The 24516-nt window shown below is 38.0% G+C and overlaps 2 protein-coding genes across 3 annotated transcripts; one reads left to right on the forward strand and one right to left on the reverse strand.

The window, feature by feature from the left end:
* Nucleotides 1–101: 101 nt before the first annotated feature.
* Nucleotides 102–24222, reverse strand: LOC135695134 (uncharacterized). The gene is made up of 10 exons (XM_089115347.1): nucleotides 23967–24222; nucleotides 20325–20614; nucleotides 18815–18945; nucleotides 16292–16340; nucleotides 15273–15425; nucleotides 14394–14485; nucleotides 13665–13749; nucleotides 4598–4684; nucleotides 3278–3364; nucleotides 102–2759 (listed from the first exon to the last, which is right to left on the reverse strand). Exons 2-10 carry the CDS (start codon nucleotides 20604–20606, stop codon nucleotides 1536–1538), a joined length of 2190 nt encoding a protein of 729 aa, XP_088971473.1. The 5' UTR covers nucleotides 20607–20614; nucleotides 23967–24222; the 3' UTR covers nucleotides 102–1535.
* LOC135694959 (uncharacterized) lies at nucleotides 5250–11276 on the forward strand. Of its 2 annotated transcripts, XM_089115346.1 has the most exons (2): nucleotides 5250–7146; nucleotides 10243–11273. In XM_089115346.1, the coding sequence occupies exons 1-2, from the start codon at nucleotides 5265–5267 to the stop codon at nucleotides 10773–10775; spliced, it is 2415 nt and encodes an 804-aa protein (XP_088971472.1). In that variant the 5' UTR covers nucleotides 5250–5264; the 3' UTR covers nucleotides 10776–11273. The 2 variants fall into 2 exon arrangements, with proteins under 2 accessions (XP_088971472.1, XP_065069939.2); XM_065213867.2 differs by having other exon boundaries at nucleotides 5250–11276.
* Nucleotides 24223–24516: the final 294 nt, after the last annotated feature.

Here is a 24516-nt window from a genome sequence, read left to right on the forward strand (position 1 = left end):
TTACATAAGTGTAATATATTAGATACATCCTCAGCAAAAATGCAATGTAGTTTGGAATTGTAGAGACATGTTTTTCAAACTTTGGTCGAATGTCAAAAGACAATGTCAAAAACTGACAAAAATCGTTAGGCATGTGAAAGAAATCGTGACTGGAGAGCAGAGCAAGTGTTGTTTTTTCGATCTAGGACCTGATCCAAGATCAAAGGAAGCCCAAAAAAGAAAAGAAGATTGCTGTATAGTGCAAAGTTTGAAGGAAAATAGAAATATGCGAGTCAAAGGGCAAAATAAGGCAAGAAAAATTAGACAAATTGATGTTTTGACAAATTTATCATTGTGTTTTTGACTATTCAGATGTTTACAAACAAGGTGAATCAGCCTGTCAATTTTATTATGGTTTGCATTCCATTTTCCTATTGAATGCCTGTATTATTCATGATATATACTTATGAACGCTCTACAATAAAATTATAAATTAGTGTTAATAATTTAGAACTATACAACCCCGAATTAGATTAGTTATTTACAGAATTACATTGATCTAAGTACAGAAAGCTTGTCAAAAATAATTAGTTAATTATTCAATAGTCCACGAAATAAATTATGAAGAAAACTAATGACTGATAGTGCAGAGCCAGTGACATAACATAAGGAACTGGCCAGATATCGAAAATGTTTAATTTGGAAGCTTTGAGGAGCCTGAATTCAAAAAATTCACATAAAACTTTAAAGCCTACAGCTTTGGGATGGTTACAACTATCCGAATTGGAAAAGGAATTCACAATGCCCTAAAACTGTACAGACAATATTTTCTTGGAATGCACAAGCTAGTAAAATATTACGTGAGGTTAAGGCTATTTTGAATAACTGGCCAGTTCAGCTCTATACTTCAGTTCAAAAGTTTAGTATCTACGCATCTAAAAAATGTAATTACAAACTTCAAACGATTTCAATGAGGCCTCAAATTCGCCCACGACTACAGTAAGAGCGGTGTTGGCTGCAAAAATTGCAAAATCAACATGTAAAAAATTTTTCCAACCATTTAAACTGAATAAACAAACTAATGAAAGGCTAAAAAGTGAAGGGAAAATAAAAATCCTTTGCTCCAATCGGTAGTGATGTGGTCTACAGTTTAAAAAATGAAATCAAGAAAAGTTGAACAAATGAAGATTCCTGAGTGTGATAATTCAAAAGATCGCATTCCAAAGAAATTGGCAAATGCACACTTTTAAAAATGAAAAAGAAACGCGAGGTAATACCGAAGAATTTTACATATATTCACAAGTGGTATTGCTGGAGAAACTGCTGGGTGGTGTGGAAAGTTGTAAAAATGCATCATGGGGTGTGATTTGATACTGATGTCAGTAGACACGGGTTATTATATCGGAAAAAGTGGGGCCCCTTCAAATTATCAGGAGCAATTATCAGACTATTAAATCATACAACTGTACAATTTAACATAAAATATCGATATATGAATTAAACTTTTTATTATTTATAAGTAGCACATTTATATTCTTTCAACGTTAATTCTTACTTTACAACTTTTGTTCGCGTAGATTTCCAGAAGACTTCCTCTTTAAAAAGCTGAGAAGCTTTGAGCTGGAGGTTTTCTTTTGAAGCGGTGGGTGTGGTGATTCAACCGAACGGGTTCGACCATGACGCATTTTTCGGCTCGGCATGCTGTACCGACGATCGCGAGGTTTCTCGGTAGACTCGCCGATACCGAGCTTATCTAAAGAATCGACGGAAACAGCGAGTGCCCTCGCAAAAGATGCTTCTTGAGGAACGTGTGACTGCAAAGGGAAAGATCGGGCCAGCGTCTTTGTATTTTCGTCAGTAACAGTCCCTGAATCTACATCTTCAACTGCACTAGGTGAGCGTGGACTGGACACCGTAGAGCTCGATGCTGAAGGGCCGCTATCAAAGTCATCATTGCTGTAAGACATTTTGCGTAAATCGATATGAGTTTTATGCTCCGATTTCCTTCGAAATTTACTTAATTTTCGGTGTTTCTCGGGCTTATCTTGTTTCTCGCCTTTATCGCTTTTGTCATTCCGCGTTGGCGAAACTCCCATACCGGCAGGGACCGACGCGACATCATCATTTTCACACCCAACTTGCTCTGCTTTCAGTGCCGCTTCAGTATGACTTGAATTTGGTGAAAATAAATCATGTAGACTCTTTCGCCATCTCCTTTTAACATCTTTCGAACGGATTTTTCCTCGCTTAGATTTGAGAAGGTTTTTGAAAAACCTAGGCAATTTACCGGGAGTATTATCAACAAGCTGTGATAGTTCGAGAGTACCTTGAGATTCATTCAATAATGCGCCAGTAATGAACTCGTTCCTTGGTGAGGATGCACTGTCTTCATTCTTCAGAGGAACTACAGCCTGTATCGAAGTCCCTTTCTCTGATTCAACCTCCGAGCCTTTTTCGTCTTCTGTTCCAATACCCTGACCTTTCAAAATTCTTCCGCCACAGTGCGGGCATCTAGCAAGTTTGGATTTTATAACTCGTCGCGATGCTCTCATTCGGACAGACCCGAAACGATCTTTAAAGTTTTCAACCCCTAGCGTGTCGTCAATAACCTCGCCCTTTTCAAACGAGCGACACGTGCACATGAGGCTGGCATCGATGACGTAATCAAAACTTGTTTTGTCCTCGATCTGTGCTTCTTCGTCATTTTCGATGAATTTGTCAAGAATGATATCCAATGCCTTCACAATATTTTGAAATGATGGCCGCTCCTTGGGATTCATCTATCAAAGCGGAGTTCTGATATCATGCTTATAAAGTAGCACTGATAATTATATACGACGGTTATATCAAAGAAAATTGTAGGCCACATCCAATAAACTGGGTGGATCAGTGACTCAATATGGGGAAAAAACTCCGCTACGGGATTTATGAGCTCTTAAAATTGTTTATCTTCATGCAAATCTAGGAGGGGAAGGGGAGAGAATGGAGGGGTAACGGGAAGAGGAGGATAACGGGAAGGGAAGGGTAACGGGAAGAGAAGGGAAAAGAGAAGGGAAAAGGGAGAAAAGAAGTGTCTGCTAATAACAAATGTCCAAAAACATGTCGGAGCCAGCATTGTTAGAATAACTGGTTAGACGACAAATGGGAGAAAATTAAATAACATGTCTAAAAGCTCAAACAAAAGGTGCTACTATTGGAAAAAGACACCGTTTTTTCAGCAAGTTGACTGAAACAGTTAGTCTGAAATGCGCTTGAAGAAAATTTGATCAAAACAAAAAAAGAAAAGCCTATTAAATACCTGACAGCATCTGATGGTCAAGTCAAGAAATTTCGACGGACAGTCAGCAGCAACTTCTGTAAAATTCTCCACAGCTAATCCAAAGTCCTACAAAGGAAGAGAAGAAGTAATAAATATTAAAAAAATTAGTTGCTTGTAAAAAAGGTTAGAATATATTTGTGAAAAACATTTAAATGCAAAAATCCACTTATTTTGAAGTTATTCTTAAAAAACGCGAAAGCAAGAACCATTGGCGCAAAAAATCTTTCAGCCATTAAACGCAGCTTCGCTATATTCCACAAAACATTAGCAGCCAATTCAATGAATCTTCGTGAACTTATGGTGTTTAAAAAACCCCTTACTTCAGACTTAAGATTTATTGATATATTTTGCTCATAAATACGTATTTTCTTCTATATTGCTCAACCGTTAGTACTTTAAACTTCCTTTTTTTGATTAACAAAGCCCAGTGTACAACAATTATATATCTATTTAGATGAAAACCACGTATCAAAACACTTCAAACTTCTTTGTACTAAATTTTTGACATCAGATTTGAAACAAGCACCAGTATTATAGTCTCTATGTAAGTTCTCGCAATGTTGGCGCATGTGATATTGTAGTTTCACACCGAACAATTGTTGCGATTCACAAAAAGCTATCAGAAAAGGCACGAAGATTACTCCCTTTCTATTTCAGGCTCCCCCCCCCCCCCTTCCTAGCGATAGTCACAGGAGTGCGAATTTAATGCGCACAAGAGTGCAAGCAATTTGTTTATCACGTGACCTGTGTGGAGCCAATTTTTTTTCAAATCGAGGTTAATACACCTCTTGTCTTTTCCGAAGCTAATCTAAGTACCCTACCGTAGGGCCACTGGCAAGCCCGCGTAGCAGGCTTCGTAGGGGAGCTAGTTTAACTACTAGAATTGATTTAGTTACTTTCGCTATTGATATATGTCACACAAACCAAACGAGGGTGAAAACCAAACAAACCAAGTTTATTCTAGCCACACCTTCACTGCAATGGAAACACAGCCATTTGATTCAAAAACTCCGGAATCAAAGTTGTATCTGATTGGTTTAATTCGTTTAACTCGATCAAGCTCAACGATGCGTGAATTTCACTCCAGTGAAATAAAAGTTGAGCACAATAGGGACAGACTGCTTTAAAATGCTATAATTTGAAGCCTTATGCATAAATTAAAGTAAGCAAGAAGGCTAGGCTCTCCTAACATTTCAGAACCTTGGATTCAACTGTGTAATGACCACTGAAAACATAAATATAAATGAAGATACAATATATACAAAATAACACGGCACAAAGTAAGTATGCATTACATACATCACTTCTAGGGACATCATCAGGATCTGCTCCAGGACACATCGTAATCATCTCACATAACATTATGCCATACGAAAAAACATCAGCCTAAAATAAGAATAACAAATTTATATCAGACAGATATGTCGGGGAAAACTCCACGCACAGCAATTATTATTTTTGTATGGATGTAGTTAACAATATTTCATTCATTTAGTTTGAGCTTATCGGCTTTAGCTTTGTGACTCAAGGTATTTTCTTTACTCATGACTTTAATGCACGCAATGCACGTAATAACCTCGTTTCAAGAGTCGTTAGGAAACTGACTCAAGATTCAAGCTTCACAGGTATTGAGTATTGGCGTCAATCTATTGTTAGAGAGATTTAACTTTTTATGTTTTGGTAAAATCTGATTGGTTTGACGAATTGTTTTTCTTAATTCCTATTGGTTACGCTATTTTTATACTTATTGTAAAACGTATATATGCACGTGTGATTTAACTTAGAGTAGAGAGTTTGAGACTAGAGTTAACAGAATGGAAGTCTCAGAATTGAAATTTTTGATGTTGAACCTGGAAGATGTTTCTTTTTGAGCACAACTCTGCAATTAAATACGTATCTTGAACTAGCGCTTGAAGAATACTTAACAACTGGTCCACCGAGCCGGATAGAAATTTCAGAGTTGGATATGGCAGACGCTCTCGAGAAGCTGAAGAAGAAACGAAGAACGTATCGTGCAACGACAACGAAAACAGTGAACAAAATCGACGATATTTTAAAGCAAGAGGATGTCGATGTTATCAGGATTCAGCAACTGCTCAGTGATATAAGAGAGAAATTGGGCACTTTGAAAGAGTTGGACGATGGCATTTTAGAGATAATGTTTGAGAACAATGACGACGAGGCCTGCGAGAAGGAAGCAGAAGAGGCAAATGAAATTAGAGAGAAGGTCACATACAACATTTTCTTGTTGGAAGAAGCATTAAAAAAGAATTCATCGTCAACCCCGCAGACCAAACCAAATCTTCAGAGAAGCTCGTCTTTGGAAAGTGTAAGCTCCATTGAGTCATCCACAAGCTCGGCCAGAGGATATCATAGGAAAGTCAAACTGCCGCAGCTGGAATTGAAAAAATTTTCGGGGAATATTCCTGAATGGCAAGAGTTCTGGGATGGCTTCAAAAGTGCAATCCACGACGATGAAGATTTAGCCAAGGTAGATAAATTCAAATACTTGCGCTGTTACCTTGAAGAGCCAGCCCGGAGCGTTATCACGGGATTTGCGTTAACCGATGCTAATTACGATGCTGCAGTAGATTTGTTAACGAAGAGGTTTGGCAAGACAAATGTCATCAAAAGAGCATTAATCAACGACCTAATAAATCTGCCAGCCGTATTCAGCGAAAAAAACGCAAATCGATTACGTAATCTCCATGATCAAATCGAGACGAAGTTTCGTGCGATGGAGGCACAAGAGATCGACAAGGAGTCATATTCCAGCGTTGTTGTGCCAGTGCTGATGTCGAAGATCCCGGAGAGCATAAGGAACAATATGATAAGATTTGGCGACAATCACATGGAATGGAATTTGGGCGAAATGTTGGTAGCATTCGAGAAGGAATTGGACGTGCTGGAAGGACATTTCCCAATAATGAACCAACCGTTCCCCCAGACAGGGGCTGGAAGGAGGGCAGAAATGAAGCACCACTCTACAACCACAACCGCAGCACTGTTGACCGAAAGGGAAAACCCCAGTGGTAATGATAACAAGAAGTGTTTGTTTTGCCATGCCTTCCATGAATCGACCAAATGCCAGAAGATCAAAGATCCGGAGGATCGTAAGAAAATTTTAGTTAAGACTGCTAGATGTTTTGTATGTCTTAAACAAGGACATCGAGCCTTCAAATGTAAGCTTAGAAAAGAATGTTCGTTATGTAGGAAAAACGATCACCATGTTTCGATTTGTCCTAATTTAGGCCATGTTAAGGACTCGTTGCGTAATGATACTGCTCCCAGCGCACCCCTCAACCCCCAAGCATCTTCCTGGGTGGGAAGTACTGGATCTGAAGGGGGAGTGGCCTTGCAAACAGCGTTGGCTGTGGTGAATGATAAAAGGGAATGTAAAGTGAGAGTTTTGTTTGACACAGGGAGTCACAAAACATTCATCACAGAAAAAGCTGTTTGCGAAAATGAATTAAGGCCAGTGCGGAAAGAGATTTTAGGAATAAAGGCTTTTGGGAGTAGAGAAGCAGATGTGGCTGAGAGAGATGTAGTAGAGTTATCGCTCAGTCCACTGAATGGAGGGAAGAATGTTTTTATTGAGGCTTTTGTAGTTAAAGACATTTCTTCAATTCCTAACATTCATGTTGAATCGGTTAAGCATGATTATGAGCATTTAAAGCATGTATGGTTTTCAGACTATTGCAGGAAACAAGATAGGTTGGAAATTGATTGTCTCATCGGCTCAGATTGGATTTGGTCTTTCCAAGAGGGTAGAACAATACGAGGGGGGCAACAAGAACCAGTAGCTGTAGAGACTAGTCTTGGATGGGTGCTATCTGGACCTCTCAAAGGTAAGAAACTTGATCATATTTACTCTTCAGATTGCCAGGTTAATTTTTGCGTTGATGAAACTTCTAAATTTTCCAGTGTAGGGAACCTAGACCTTGATTATAAGCTTAATAGATTATGGGATCTTGATAGTATAGGCATTAGAGAGGCCAATAAGGTACATGAAGGTGTTCTCGATAATATTAAGTTTACAGGTCATAGATACTCAGTTGGTCTTCCATGGAAGCTTGGTCATAAGCCTTTACCAACCAATTACAATATCAGTATGCTAAGAATGAAGAGCCAGGTTAGGAAGTTAAGGCAAACCCCAATAATTCTCAAGAAGTATGATGAAATAATTTCCCAGCAAGTAGAGGAGGGCATAATAGAACAAGTAGCAGAACTTGAACCTGAGGGGAAAGTGCATTATCTCCCACATAGAGCTGTGATAAGGGAAAATGCTGAAACGACCAAAGTGCGGATAGTATATGATGCTTCTTGTAAGGATAGGAAGTTGGGAGTATCCCTCAATGATTGTTTGCATGTTGGCCCATCACTTACCCCAATGATCCTTGATGTCCTTCTCAGATTCAGAATTAATCCTGTTGCTCTTGTAGGGGACATAGAAAAGGCATTTCTCAATATAGAGATACATAAGGAAGATAGAGATTGTCTTAGATTTTTGTGGTATAAGGACATAAATGATGATGATTCAGAAGTTATAGTATATAGATTTAATCGAGTTGTTTTTGGATGTAATTCTTCTCCATTTTTGCTTAATTGTGTACTTAGGAATCATATAGAGAAGTATAAGGAAGAAGATCCGGAGTTTGTTAGCAAGTTGATAGGAGGTTTCTTTGTTGATGATTTAGTGACTGGGTGTGAGGATAGTTCTGAGGCAGTAGATCTCTATAGAAAGGCCAAGAGTAGAATGAAAGATGGAGGATTTACATTAAGAAAGTGGAAGACTAACAGTAGTGAGGTAGCTAAGGAAATAGCAGATACAGAAGGCAATGAAATGCAAGTAAAGGATGTCAGTGTATCATCAGAAGAGTCTTATGCTAAGGAAACACTAGGATTAGATACTTTAGAAGGAAAAACAAAAGTTTTAGGTATCAGTTGGGAAATAGAGAAGGACAGACTAGACCTTGATCTCTATAAGGTAGGCAAGGAAGCAGACGATAGTGTTTGTGCAACTAAGAGAGGTATTCTTAGTACTTTAGCATCACTCTATGATCCACTTGGGTTGATAAGTCCAGTGGTTGTCACGGCAAAAATTCTTTTCCAAGAGCTGTGCTTAGAAAAATTGGGATGGGATGATACTCTTCCACAAGAAAAGGTTTTGGTTTGGCAAACATGGCTTGAAGATCTTAGGGAAACTAGGACAATTTCCTTTCCTAGATGTGTTTTAGAGGACAGGAAGGGGGATGTTTTAAGTTATCAACTACATGGGTTTGCAGATGCCAGTCAGAAAGCCTATTGTGCCATGGTTTATCTCGTTTGTGTGACTGAACAAGGGACATATACTAAATTGTTAAGTGCCAAGACCAGGGTTGCGCCTTTAAAAGCATTGTCCATACCCCGTCTAGAATTAATGTCTGCTCGAGTATTAGCCACATTAATTGATACAGTTAAGAATGCATTAAGCCCACAGATTCAGTTTGATAAGGTAAAATATTGGTTAGACAGTAAGACAGCCCTGTTTTGGATATACAATAATGGGGAATGGAAACAGTTTGTCCAGCACCGAGTTAACGAGATTCTCTCATTAACTAGCAAAGAAGATTGGGCTCATGTTGCTGGCACAGACAACCCTGCAGATTTGGGTTCCCGGGGAGTCTCCGCTACGCTCCTTAAGAATTCCAGATTATGGTGGGAGGGCCCCACTTGGCTTTGTGAGGATGAAAGTAAGTGGCCTAAGTTTTCACCATCAGTAGACTCTGCAGATATTGAAGTAGAAAGAAGGAAGAATGCTACATCATTGTTTACAACTAACACAGATAGAGTTGGAGTGGGTAGTATAGTAGATGTAGAACGACATGGAACTCTTGGTAAACTTTTAAGAGTGACCGGATATGTGTTGAGGTTTATAAATAACTTAAGGGGAAGGAGTATGAATAAAGTCCTAAACATTGGAAATTTGAGTACAGAGGAGATAGAAGCTGCAGAGCATGTATGGATTAAGGATGTGCAGAAGGCCTTGAGAAATAGGCAAGATTTTCAAGCATTGTCAGTGCAACTTGGCATAGTTGATCAATCTGGTGTTTTAGTATGCAAAGGTCGGTTAGAAAATGCAGATTTAGATATAGGTAGTAAGTATCCTATAATCTTACCTAGGGATCATAGATTTACTGATCTTGTGATTGAAGATTGCCACAAAAGGGTATTTCATAACAAACTTCGTTCAACCCTTGCAGAACTCAGATCTAGGTTTTGGGTACCAAGAGGTAGACAACAAGTTAAGAGAGTATTAAATAGATGCTTAACATGTAAATGGTTTGATGCAAAGGCGCTTCCTGCACCTAATATAGCGCCACTGCCAGATTTTAGAGTTACTAAATCTTTACCCTTTAGCAACACAGGGATAGACTTTGCAGGACCCTTGTTTGTAAAAACAGGCCAGGGAGACATGCGGAAAGCGTATATAGCTCTGTTCACATGCTGCGTAACTAGAGCTATTCATTTAGAATTGGTTGATGATTTGAATACATTAACATTCATGAATTGTTTTCGAAGATTTTGCTCTAGAAGAGGGACACCGAGACTCATAAACACGGATAATGCTAAAACCTTTAAGGCTGCAAATAAGCTGCTCAACAAACTTGCCAAGGATCATACGTTTGTCGAATATTTAGTGCATAGAAGGATCAAATGGAAATTCAATTTACCCCTATCGCCGTGGTGGGGAGGATACTTTGAGCGGATGGTAGGATCCGTGAAGCGTTGTCTAAGGAAGGTCTTAAAGAATGCTAGATTATCATTTGATGAACTACAGACAGTATTAACAGAGGTTGAAAATATTTTGAATTCTAGGCCTCTAACTTATCTATATGATGAATTAGAAACTACCTTAACACCATCTCATCTTATTTATGGTTATAGATTGTCATCTCTTTCAGAGGGAATCGATCCAATTTTTGACGAGGAGGATATTAAAGATAAATTAACGAAACGATTTTTGTATGTTACTAGAAGACTATCTCATTTTTGGAGTAGATGGCAAAGGGAATACTTAACAGACCTGAGGGAATTCCATAAGCTGAAACTGAACGCTGATTTACAGGTGAGGTTAGGAGATCTGGTTTTGCTGCAGGAGGACCACATAAAACGCGGACAGTGGAAAACAGCCATCATTGAGGAGTTACTGATGGGACGGGATGGGAAAGTAAGAGGAGCCGTAGTTCGGAAAACAGGTAGGGGCAAACCAGAAACTCTTAGTAGACCTTTACAACGACTAATTCCACTTGAAATTTCAGTAAGAGACAATGCCAAAAAAGAGAGGAAAGATGAATCTATGTTGAAGGCGAATGATGAATTGAGAGAAGATGGGAAGAAGGATGGTGTGAAGAGTGGTGATAAGTCAGAAGGGAGACCCACTCGTGCTGCGGCCCTGGATGCGCGTTGGCGGGCTAGGCTTATGCTTGACCCATAACCTGGGTCAAGGAGGGGGGAATGTCGGGGAAAACTCCACGCACAGCAATTATTATTTTTGTATGGATGTAGTTAACAATATTTCATTCATTTAGTTTGAGCTTATCGGCTTTAGCTTTGTGACTCAAGGTATTTTCTTTACTCATGACTTTAATGCACGCAATGCACGTAATAACCTCGTTTCAAGAGTCGTTAGGAAACTGACTCAAGATTCAAGCTTCACAGGTATTGAGTATTGGCGTCAATCTATTGTTAGAGAGATTTAACTTTTTATGTTTTGGTAAAATCTGATTGGTTTGACGAATTGTTTTTCTTAATTCCTATTGGTTACGCTATTTTTATACTTATTGTAAAACGTATATATGCACGTGTGATTTAACTTAGAGTAGAGAGTTTGAGACTAGAGTTAACAGAATGGAAGTCTCAGAATTGAAATTTTTGATGTTGAACCTGGAAGATGTTTCTTTTTGAGCACAACTCTGCAATTAAATACGTATCTTGAACTAGCGCTTGAAGAATACTTAACAAGATAAGATAGCAAGCGTAGCCTTTTAGAGAAGCCTCGCTGAGAATTTGCTTATTAGAGCAAAGAGGCCTTTGGTGTAAATCGTTCAGAAATGGGTAAGGTTTTCACCTGAAGGCTTTATCGTCTTAAAATAATGCAAAGAGGTCTTTGAAGTACAATATAAAATGATGTTATGGAACTTTTTAAAGATCTCGGCAAAAGATGGATGTTTTTTTATCAGTTTGTAATTAATAAAAGAGTACAAGGCTACAAGTAATGTTAGAAAAATAGAGGCATGTGTTATGATCCTCTCGAATGATAAGGTGCATTTGGTGCATCGAAAAATTCTCACGGAGAAGACATAAATCTATGGATTAACATTAAGTCAGAAACCACTCAAAGAGCAGACTTACACAATGTTTTTTAATTGCGGTCATTTAAGACTACACAAAAGATCACAAAATCGTTAGACGTGAGAAAATGATTTCAAGTAGCTAGAGATCGAATGGCTTATTGTATTTTGCGAAAATTTTCGCATAATGCGAAAATGCGAAATTTCGCAAAATACAAGTTTCGAGGTGGTATTTTGTAAAATGCGAAAACTGATTCTGAAAACTTTATTTGCCCATATCAACGACCGAAAACAAGCAATTCATATTCAGCGCGACTCTGTTCATGCAAATAGCCTAGTTCATGTCCCATTTAACGTTAGATAACTCATGGACACATTTTGGAAAATGGTTCAAAAACCAACCACACCAAGGCCATGAACGGCCTAATTGTGAATTGCCCATTCCAGCGAAAGACGATAACAGTAAGCATCCCGGTGCTTGCTAATTGGTAATTGGTAAATACCCAACATTCTGCGTGTTCTGTGTTGTTTTAGGAGTAATTTACGCCTTTATCCACAAGGCCTATTTTCCTGTTTCCTTCCCGGTGAAACCCGCGTGGCTAGAAAAGGACGGGGGTGATGTCAAAAGATTTTCGCAAAATACAAAATGGCTGGGGGTTTTTGTATTTTGCGAAAACTCGCCAAACATTGTCGAAATGTTAGTTTTTATTTGAGAAAATGTACGGAAAGGCTTTGGACTGTATCTAAAATCTTGTCAATTGAGTAGGCATCAAAAGATTCGATCAAATTAAAAAATTTTCGCAAAATACAAAATGGCTGGAGGTTTTTGTATTTTGCGAAAACTAGCCAAACATTGTCGAAATGTTAGTTTTTATTTGAGAAAATGTACGGAAAGGCTTTGGACTGTATTTAAAATCTTGTCAATTGAGTAGGCATCAAAAGATTCGATCAAATTAAAAAATTTTCGCAAAATACAAAATGGCTGGGGGTTTTTGTATTTTGCGAAAACTCGCCAGACATTGTCGAAATGTTAGTTTTTATTTGAGAAATTGTACCGAAAGGCTTTGGACTGTATTTAAAATCTTGTCAATTGAGTAGGCATCAAAAGATTCGATCAAATTAAAAATTTTTCGCAAAATACAAAATGGCTGGGGGTTTTTGTATTTTGCGAAAACTCGCCCAACCGATAAAATTCAATCACATGGAATGTCACCAGATTGGCACAAATAGGCACCCAGGAAGTAGAACAAAAGAAAAATGTCATTATGAATGAGAAGAGGGAAGTCTTCACACGTTGATGACACAAATAATGGGCGTCCTGCTAATTTCTTTTAAGAAGTGAGTCATTGTCTGGCGCCAAAGAAAATGCATGCACCTTTTTGTTATAGGTTCCTGCTACACTATCAAAAAAACCCAAAGCCTCTTTCTAAAGCATTACCGTACATTTTCTCAAATAAAAACTAACATTTCGACAATGTTTGGCGAGTTTTCGCAAAATACAAAAACCCCCAGCCATTTTGTATTTTGCGAAAATCTTTTGACATCACCCCCGTCCTTTTCCAGCCACGCGGGTTTCACCGGGAAGGAAACAGGAAAATAGGCCTTGTGGATAAAGGCGTAAATTACTCCTAAAACAACACAGAACACGCAGAATGTTGGGTATTTACCAATTACCAATTAGCAAGCACCGGGATGCTTACTGTTATCGTCTTTCGCTGGAATGGGCAATTCACAATTAGGCCGTTCATGGCCTTGGTGTGGTTGGTTTTTGAACCATTTTCCAAAATGTGTCCATGAGTTATCTAACGTTAAATGGGACATGAACTAGGCTATTTGCATGAACAGAGTCGCCCTGAATATGAATTGCTTGTTTTCGGTCGTTGATATGGGCAAATAAAGTTTTCAGAATCAGTTTTCGCATTTTACAAAATACCACCTCGAAACTTGTATTTTGCGAAATTTCGCATTTTCGCATTATGCGAAAATTTTCGCAAAATACAATAAGCCAGATCGAATCAATAAGTTGAACTTACTTTCATGTTGTATGGCTTGTCGTTCAAAACTTCTGGTGCCATGTGATAAGGAGATCCAACAATTTCAAAAAAATATTCGTCTTCGCTGGAATAGAAAGAGAATAGAAAGAAATATCCACACAAGGATCGTTTCGAAGGTTACAACAAAAAATTCTCACTCCAAGTTAAAACTGTTCCTTCAATCTGAGTATCTAAAACTTAAAACTCACACAAACTGGTTGTACTGTCGTCACTTTTAATTCTAGCCCGACATGCAAACCTGCCAAAGCAGTTTTGATTATCATAAAATGATGTGATTCTGCTGTTTTGTGCAATGCTGGAACTTTGAATTAGAATAAATATATTCGATAAAGAGGAAAATAGCTTGACAAAATTCGAGTGATTTTCAGTGCTGGTGGATTACCTTGCTTTTAATTAGTCAATGGAAATCTTGGAAAATTTGCATGAAAAGCTTGGCAAAAACAGTTTTAAAATATGGGGGCAAGGGTCTAAATACAAACTAAAACTGGGTTGAAGAAGTGCCGATGATTAAGGAGAAATTTCCTCATCTGCCATAGCTTATTGTCTGTGAAACCACCATCCTGAACCACAAAATAAAAGTAAAACACGAATCCTCTCCCAACAATTCTGATAAGATAGTGCACAGATGACATCTACTTTCTGGATAAACCAACACTTTATCTAAGCAAATTTGCACAAAAAAAGCACAAAAAAGCATAGGGCACCTACCTCAGAGCCAATCCTGCAACTGTGCGACTGAGGCCGAGATCTGCAACAATCGCTTGCAATCCAAAATCGTCTTTCTGTCTAATCAAAATGTTCTGCAGGGCAAAACAAACTCTATTGCTATATCTGCAGACATCAGACTGGTTTTTACAACTATGGCAAATGCTTGGATGACTAAGAATGTAAATCCTTACGATTTTCATGTTAATATTTGTCGATCAATTGAACGTTGATCGATCCTTTATAACAAAATGCTATTCAAACTGCGTCAAAGAAAAATCTGTCTAGCCCTGCAATTTTAGCAAATAAGAACCTTGAAAGCATCAACTTTGCAATGTAACAGGAAACATTGCATAACTGTAGACGGTATTTAAGATCAATATGCAGCCACTGCCATTAAGACAAATATTTCATAGTTGCAGGTTAACGGAAAAGTAATTAATGTACAGAGTGTTGTAGATTGAGAAAATTTAAGTATGTGGTGACTTGTGTGACGAAGTCAGCAGTCATTCGTATAACTAAATTCACCCCTGTAGCATTCAATTCACACATGCCAATGCTTCTTTAACATAAAAGTTTTTGGTGTGCCTTTTCATCTTCTAAGTTTTTCGAATGTACTGGGAAATGCAGTGTATCTGTAGCAAAAATAATGCAATTACCAGTTGGCAGCGCATACCAAAGACTGCAAACTGGCAGCGGGCTCGGAGTGTAAGTTGCAAGGTGAAGAAAAGAAAAACTGGGAAACTTCCTCCAGGGGAGGGAAATTTCTGAAATAAAATAACTAATTTGGAAATTTTTAGTAGCGTTTTGTAAGTGGGCCTTGCGTCACTCAATAATTCGCCAATCAGATATCCACGAAAAGAATTGATTAGCAATAAATACCTTCGATGCAAGATCTCGATGAATGACACCCTGTGAATGCAAGTAATGCATGCCACGGGCAATTTCGAGCGCGACGGATAACTTCGCCTGCCAAGTGCTTAATAAGGGGCTCTTTTTTGTCAGCAAATCGTCGAGGGATCCACCAGTAATGTACTAAAAGTGAACAAAAAGGAATAATTTATTCAGTTGAGAATCGCTTTATTGGCATAGAAAAAACTAAATTCAATATTGTCAGGAATTTCAATTCGTATACAACAGGGTGAAAATAAAAAATTCATAAGATAAATCTATCGTATTTAAATCATGTTACAAATATATTTTGTACTCATTGACTCTCACGCAGAGCTGCCACTGCTCGCAAATGCCTAAGAGACTTATTTCCGCAAGGACACAATTTTTGAGGGATATGGTCGGTGCCGAGGTCTGTACAACCGACGAAAGGAAATGCAAATAAGATTAACAGAGCTTAAAATGATATCTATATGCAAATGCAACCTTATTATTATCAAGTTTACACAACATATAGTTATAAGGTTAAAAATCAATATGTTGGTAGATTTAAAAATCAACGGTGCGGTGGTAAAAATAAATTTTCGCTCCTAGTCTCCTGCAGCAGTCAGGGACGCCGGAGAGGGGTCACGGGGAGTCAACGGGGAGTCACGGGGAGTCACGGGGAGTCTCTTGCCCTTTGATAGAAGGGGCAAAGGGGCCAAAGTGCCCTTTTCATAGAAGTGTTCTTGACATCGGCCTTTTGTCATTATCAAAGAGATTCATATGAAATCCTAACTTTAGTGTCGTACTCATGACGAAGCTTCTCAAAACTTGCAACAAAATTTTCAAGATGCCTACAGAAAATCGAAATAAAATGACAGCTACAAAAGAATTAGTTGAAGCTGTGAATTTTTTTTCAAATGCCCTTGCCCATTGGTCGGCGTCCCTGGCAGCAGATCACTGTCTTTCTCGTTAAGAATAGCTAGGTGAAAGATCTCAAATGCGAAATCGCAGCGAATTATACTTACTTCAGTTAACAAACATAGGCTGTTCTTGTGCCATGCTAGCCCTTCACATCTGAAAAGTTAAAAGACCATAGAGAGTTACAGAGATAGGAACAACAGATGTATAACGACAGCCTAGATACATTCAAAGTCAGTTCATCTGTGTATTCCACAATCACAGAGTTGAAAACGTTAAGAGATCACAGAGAAATACTGATTTATAGGCCGTAACATACACAATTATCCAAATCAACTTTATAAGAGAAACACTGAAGGTAGGAAAAGTGGACATTGAAGCACATGGAGCTTATATGATCTGCGGTGAATAAGTGGGCGACTTAAAGGTTTGTTAAACTTTAACACGGACAGCAATGTGGGTGCAGGTGATGGGATTGGCAATTCAAAAACCACGCCCTCAAGGTCAATACACGCTGTATAGTGTGAATAAATAGCATTAGCGCTACCAAAACAAAGAGAACATTTCAAAAGAAACTAAAATTAAGAGTTTTCAAATTATAGACTTATTTGAAAAAAAATTCGTCATGCCGAAAGACAGTCAGCTGTCACGACTTCTTTAAAGTCAAAACATCCCATCAAAATATTTACGTTTAGCTCTTTTTCTGTCAATTTTTCGCAGGTAGTCTTTTAACACTCAACAAAAACTTCTGGAGTTTCAATATACTTCTGAATAGTCAAAGTAAATTAGTTTTAACCAAATTATTGGTGATCTATCTATGGTTGATTCTCGTGAAAAGAATTGATTACGTTTTCCACGTTCTATTTTTTTCCATTCTAGGGAAAACAAATCCAACTAACATACTAACATAATGGGCACAGCACCTGGGGAATAGTGTGACCCTTAGCCCCCCTCCATAAGCACCAAACGTGTGGAAATATTTCAGAAGCTGTGGTTCTTTGACATTTAACCCCTTTAAAAATATACTGCCCCTGTTTTCCTGATACCATGGATCATATAGGAATTAATAACTACCTAGTATAGGGTCATTACACTGAGTCTCAGCAACACTTATTAAACCCACTGAAGAATGTTCAAAATGTTAGTGAAATAGATGCAATATCCAAGCCTGTATTTAAACTGAAGAGATTAGGCTTACAATTCAAGTGCTCAGCAGACCTGAAAAGACCTAAAAAAGGTCAGTAGACTAAAAATGGGGAAAACAGGCCATAACCAGGATTTTTTCAAAAGAGTGAAATTCGAAGCACTTTGTATTAGAAATGACAATAATACTTTTCAAGTCGAGAAAATAATTATTTTTATTGATTTCAACAAAATCGATTTCAACAAGATTATTGAACATTAACTAATGTCAATAGAAAGGGAGAAATTAATCAGTGTGAATGGAAGCTTTCTTTCCTTTAACACTAAAATTTTTATTTATTGAACTTTTTGGTAGTGCTACCGCACTGACGAGCCCTCTAGTTATGCCACTGAAGAGCAGAGGTGCTGCATTGCACAGCTGTTCTGCTCTTAACTGTTCTGTCATCAAAAAACAAGATTCTTTGACAATACTAATCTGCAGACAAAATCAAACAACTGTTTTTCCTTATCTAAACAAAAACCTTTTTCTTTCCTTAAATAAACCAAGCTGAAGACCTTTGGTAGAATGAGATCTTATCTGCACTGGATAGATTTTGTTTGATCAAAACTGGTTAACCACAACCAAAACTAAACACTGGATATTTGAAAATCCTGGTTTGTGGAAGATGGAAAGATCATAGATAAATTTATAAAATAATGGCCTCTGGAAGCCAGATATATTTCAGTAGTATAAAATTATTCCTATTGCAGGAAGGCTTCCAAAAAACAATGCAATATGCACTATTTAGACTCAAGAACCCACTCAGGGTTCGAGAACCATTATAAACTGTTTGCAGTTAAGAAAGCTTAGAAAAGATATATATTTTCTTATTCTTCTTTGGTGGCATACGTAGCATTTTCTTGTGTAGCATACCTTCTTACACAAAGGTAGTCCAGTGCCCTCTCCCTGGTGGAGGAGAAGGAGCTAACACCCCATGAAAACAAGATATGTTGCTTTTAATGCTAAACAGAATGTATCCCAGGGTACCTTTGCTGTTTAATCAAGTAAATTCCATAACCTGTCCAAGTTGATAGACAATACAACTAGCAGACAGTGAATCTTTGTTGGAGGTGAGGAATCAAAATGTAGAAAAATGCAAAAAATTCAGACATGATATGCTTAACTTAGATTGATTTCTTAAACAATTTTGGGTGGGGCTTTGGTACCTAACCAATACACTTAAGGTTTTTATTGCTCATTGAAAAGCTAAATATGAAATCACTAATATGTATTGTATTTCCTGGAGAATTAATTAGAAAAAAACTTGATACAATGAAAAGGGTTTAAATTGCTTCTTGATACAGCGCAAGAGACCAAATCTCTTTCCCAGGATGGTACAGAATGTTTCTTAACTATTCATTTGGCTGTTTAAAAATGTCATAAAGCTCATAACACCTATTTCTAAACAATCCCAACAATGAGATATAAAAAACATGAAACCACATACTTTAACACATTTGGATGACAAAGTCTGTGCATTGCTTTTATTTCTTCTGAAAACATTGTCTTATGGTCTTCATCAGTTGTGTTTTTCAGTTCCTTTAACACTAAAACCTGACTTGTTAGCTTATGGGTTACCTGTGAAAAGAAAATAAGGGAGAATGAGAAAAACAGTGAAAACATTACCCATACTGTTGTCTCAGACTACCAAAACTTTGACTTAAGTGTGGATGATATTGTATGCACCCAAGCTAAAAAAATTACAAATGACCATTTATATACCCTTTTGGTAAATAGAACAGGATGGTTTTAATTTACTGCTCTGAGTTTCATGCTTGATGTGATTATTAGGCAACTCTTCCTAATGCCTGGTGATAACGCCTGATTGAGCATGGCAGTTTCATTAAACAGGAAGCTCAGAGTAACAATTTAGAACTGTCTGTCCTGCTATATACACCAAAAGCATTACCTAAGCACTGCCTATATGACATCAACCACATTATGAAAGATAACTAGACAGTAATTTTCATAACATACAACTTTAAAAAATATGTATATGTACACATGGGCAGCTAAACAAGAGAAAATCCTACGCAAACATTCTTTTTATCCAAATTTAGAGGTGATTGGAAGCCCTGCAAAATGCCTCTTCTGTTAAACTCTCAGTTTTCTTCTAAGCTTCAAAATTTTTTGAACAATCTCTAGTATTTCCCATACTATCTCATCAAATCTTAAGATGAACATTATCCAAACTCTCAAGAAGGAAGGTATCTTTAGTTTTTGGGTTATGCCTTGAATTAAAAACCTATTGCTTCTTATTTGCAACTGAGAAAATTAGCAAAATTGAATCTCATCTTGTAATCTAGCTGAGAAGAGTTCATGTAATCTCCCCTTTCCAGAGCTTCAAAACCCATTCTTTGTCGAATAAAAATTCCAACAAAATAAAAAACATTCTTCGGGAAGACATAGTATCTCTTTGAAAATTAGCGTTTCAAGTATCTCTTAGGCCTTATCTACAAAACTTTTACTTCAAAATATCCACTACCCGGTGATGCTGTGGGCAACTGATATAGATCTTTACAAAAACATCCTCAAAAACTGTTTCAAAAGATTGGCCCTCCATTCCTAGATTTGAAATTCCTGTCTATCAATAATACTACTTGCAAACTCAAAGCACAAAATTTACAAAAAAGTTGCAAATAGTGAAACGATAACATTTTTTCATTATGCCTCCTTTTGTCTGGCAAAGTTTTCACAAGAAAACCCAAAAAAAATTAATATCCTTCAAACCTGGCACAGAAAGCTATTTTGGTTTCTCCAGGTTCTGCTGCTTGACAGGGGAATACAAAATTAATTACGGTATGGAGGCGAAATTATTAAATTTTGGTTGACGCAGGCACTGTAACGTATACGATATTATTGGAGTCTACAGTCCAAAACAACGAACGAGAAAAGATATTATTGGAGTTTTTCACAGTTGTCAGCTGGTTAGTCGGCAAAAATTCCTTTACACTCACCTTGTACACATTGCCAAAAAACCCTTCACCAATTTGCTCAAAAGAAAAGTCATCATAATTCCACATATGTGGATTGTGAAGCAATTCTAAAGTTTTAGCGGGATCTGCCTTTTCCTCTTTTTTATGCATTTCTTCCATGTGGTATATTTGTTCTCCATAACTTGTGTTGGAATTGCTCTTGGGAGCAAGTGAGTTGGAATCTGTTGACAAACCCATCGTGGATTTGTTGTCGTCCTGGTCCCGGCTGCATAAGCCAGTCTGGTTTGGATATATCAACATCATTGCTAGCCCTATGAAACATATCAATAGCTCATTAATGCAAGGATGCGGGTAAAATCCCCGATAGTATCAGATAGGTCCCCTTAAGACGGACAAGCGCTTTCAGTCTTCCTTCAGCACAGACCACATCTTCCGCCATGCGACAGTCTTAAGCCGAAGCAGGAAATCAAACTTTGTTTTGACAAAAATACAGGGGACCAAACACGATTAAATCAGCCAATCGGATTGTCATTCTCTTCAGTTCGCTTTTGGATCCCTATGGCACACACATTTTGGTTGGCAATCTTTTCCTCTATTCACTCTTCAAGTATTAATTTGATTTTGAATTCATAAAGAAGTATAAATAATCAAACGACATTTGGCCGGACGTTTGACAGTCATCGCCCATAACAAACCGCCTTTATGCAGATACATTTGGTTGCTTTTATGATTTCACAACAATTTTCCACCATTCGATGTTTATAACGGAGCTAACCGGATATAAGATGCTGCTTGATTTAGATCATCATACTTCAAAACTTTTAAACTTTCTTTGGTTGTTTCAAAGAACGGGGCAGACTAGTAGACTAAAACTACATCAATTTTTATACCTAAAACCTATAAAATAATTTTAAAAAATTTGGTGCCGATTTATCAAACTGTATCTTCCTCGTGCTTTCGAATTTTTTCCTGAAATAAGGAATTTCAGAGTTGTTATTTCTATATATAATTTGGGCTCCTACGAAAAATGTGGCGGTGGCGGTTTTTTACTGTTGACTCAATGAATGCTAAATAATGCTTTAAATGTAGTGACTGGCGGTATAATTAGGTTTTTGTGTTTATAAAATCGCTAAGAAACTTTTTGTATCAAAATTCGGTAAAAAATTAAGGAACTCGTGTGTCAGGATTTTGCAAAGTGCCTAATAAAAATTATGTATATTATCATGTGTAAAGCCCCTTCCCTTCAGGCCTATCTAAAGATAATCTTGATATTCCGGAGAAAAATTAATTCATAAATGAACACGTGCAATAGAACTTCCACCATCAAATCCATTTGTAAATTCGTGTTAGAATGTCCGAGAATGTTTTTCTTTCCACACTGTCATTTATACCACCTCAAAAAACGACTTATGCTTTAATTCTGAAAAGCCTCCATAAAGAAAAACATGGGCTTAAATTCATATCCAGCTGCTATGCCTCGCAACAAGCTAAGGCATATTATATGAGAGTCCCTGTGCTCAGTGGCGGTTTTGAGGGGGTCCAAGGGGTCCCGGGGGCCATGGCCTCAGGCCCCGCGCTTATGGTAGCCAAAAGGGGCCCCAAACCTAAGAATAAAGATAGAAAAGAACAAGGGCCCCGCAGATGTTTTTGGCCCCGGGCCCTGCAGTCCCTAAAGTCGTTGCTGCCTGTCCTGTGTGCAGCGGAGTTTCGAATGAATTGAAAACCTTAAGCAAACTCTCTAAGAAAGGAGCTGAATTTCGTTTAATGTAACACAGCTTGCCGGCGTGACAATGTCTATGCATATAAAGATTATTTGTTTTCTTGATGGACTAATTTTTAGATAATCATTCATTGGATAATATTTCATAACCAAACATATTTAATTCAAACTGAAAAACGAACTAGTTTCAGAATTTGCAGCCAAAGCTTGTGCCAAACTTGACCAACAGGGGCCATCAAATTATTTCTATATCCATGTCATTCAACTGAAGCCTCTATATCTCAGCTTGGGCTCTCATTTTTTACATCTGGCTGTGTGCTTGACATGCTCTATACAGTGATGGATGGAACTTTCTTGCAATACTTAAATATGGGTCTCGTCTCAGTTTTTCCTTAGGGTCCCAGATGCAAGGACCGCTGAGCACATTACAGATTGAGGGGGTTAAAACGTTTTAGGGCAACTTTTTGCTAAAAATGCTAAAAACCGAGAGCAGAGCATCTTTTTGTGTGGTTTTAAGTACATTTTGGAAATTAATGGGCGGGAAGGGGGGCTAAAGCCCCTTCAGCCGCCCCGTTTCCGTGATCTCTGCCCAGATGCCTCTGTTACGCCGCTGGTATCAAGCAGGGTCAACAGAGTCGCAGCTATTAGGATAGGGCATTTACCCCTGGATCCCCCCTCTTGGTAATCTTGATACAGCTCCTGCTGCTTTCGATTTAAGAACTTGGACATCGAGACCAACACACAAAATATTCATCAGGTAATCGGAAAAATAGAACGTCAGCCACTGCAAGTTACTCATATTCGTTTCCATGAATAGTGCCAACTGCAGAAAATTTAAATTGACACTGGAAGTGCCAACCAACAAAGACACTTGTAAGAAAGTGGGGCTACTGGCCCCGCTACCCCCTGACACAGGCGTCCATGACTCTACCAACGAGCCTACACAGGGGTGTAGGTAAAGGCCGTTTGGTGCGAGTGCAAGCGCCCTTCGTTGAGTTCAATTGTCCTTTTCACTTGGGCATTGCTTTCGAAATTTGTGCAATTTGCAATTTTTTTTACCATAAATAGGCTATCGATGATAAGATTTCAGGGCTTTGCAGTGGGTCCCGGGTTGTAGCAGCCCATACTTGTTTGTTCGAAGACTTTGATACTGAAAGTGACAACTTTGGCGCAACTAGACCCATTATTATAAATCCAGAATCACCTTTTGAAATCCCTATAACCCCTTTGTTCTAAAAAAGCGAATCCTTTACGCAGCATATTGACATATGAACTGACCCATAGATTTGCCGTAGATCATGTTTAAATCCATGTTGTCCATGTGAGAGGGCAGCTATCACAAAATATAGGGTGTGGCCATAGGTGTGGCAGCTAAAAGAATGCAATAGCATAGGCCAACCTTCTAGCTAGGACGAAACATTTGACAAAAATACGTTTACATTTTATCTTTATATATCTGCACATTTGGTTTTGATCTCCACACTCAGGCCGCATCCCGGACGTCAGTTACAACGATCTCTGTGGGCTTTCTATAACATCTGCTGGTTTGAAATCGTTTTGCGTTTGTTATTAGTTAGGCCTATAGCAAGTAACGTTCTGTACATAAATAAACAAATACAAAACGAAACTAATAGAAATATCCATGGATAATTTTGCCCGCACCAGAATCGTTGATATGATATTTGAAAATGATCAGCATAGACAGAATAATGATCAGAGACTATGACTTCGTTGTTGATAACCCATAATCATGAAGAAAGTAGGCATCCAGTTTGCAAATACTCAGCAAGGTTCTTGTCTTTTTGACTGATCTTACTGACGAGTGAAGATTTTACAATATCAAAAACTGAGACCGAATGGGTTGGTGGGTTTCCTGAGATTTATCAAAGTCTGCATCTAATATTTCTGCTTCCTGCTGGAAACAAAAACCAAAAACAACTTACCATAAAACTGCCTATAACTTCTGAGATAGTTGGTCTTTTCTTTGCGTTTCCGTGTAAAACAGAAGAAATTTTCTGCCACTGTTGTTTTTCTCGTGTCTGGATTTATATCTGCACCAAATTGAGCGCGTTTTATCTCACCGATACCATCGATAGTTTCTGTCAACGACAAGTGAGAATAAACAATAGCACCAATTTCACCTCCGTGTTGAACGCGAATTCCGACTGAGGATTCAAAGCATGATGTGCAGAGGGCCACATCTGCAGCAGTTTAGATTGCCCTAAAACTCCTTGTGGTTTTCTCACCTCGTATTATTATAATGAACTCCTTAAAAATCTGATCGTCGTTGCAGCAGACATTTGAGTCTAATACAGACCGCTTTTTATTTAAAAAGCAAAGCTTCTACCTCAGCACACAGTTTAGCTTTCTGAAGCCCTATTCAATGCATCGAAAAGGAAATTGTGAGCTCCTACTGTTTTCCGCATCATCCAGGGTCCCATGGTGGTTTACATCAATCTTTCATGATCTAATCTACAAGAAAACCCGTGCAAA

This window comes from Rhopilema esculentum, unplaced genomic scaffold (assembly GCF_057945365.1).
Source record: "Rhopilema esculentum isolate cy_ngs unplaced genomic scaffold, ASM5794536v1 HiC_scaffold_27, whole genome shotgun sequence".
Lineage (NCBI taxonomy): Eukaryota > Metazoa > Cnidaria > Scyphozoa > Rhizostomeae > Rhizostomatidae > Rhopilema > Rhopilema esculentum.

Excerpts from the sequence above, each read along its gene's own strand:
- LOC135694959 (XM_065213867.2), top strand. The coding sequence starts at position 5,265 with ATGGCAGACGCTCTCGAGAAGCTGAAGAAGAAACGAAGAACGTATCGT.
- LOC135695134 (XM_089115347.1), bottom strand. The coding sequence starts at position 20,606 with ATGATGTTGATATATCCAAACCAGACTGGCTTATGCAGCCGGGACCAG. Across the intron at positions 18,946-20,324 it reads TTTTTGGCAATGTGTACAAG|GTAACCCATAAGCTAACAAG; the intron begins GTGAGTGTAAAG and ends TTCTTTTCACAG. Across the intron at positions 2,760-3,277 it reads TGACCATCAGATGCTGTCAG|ATGAATCCCAAGGAGCGGCC; the intron begins GTATTTAATAGG and ends CCGCTTTGATAG.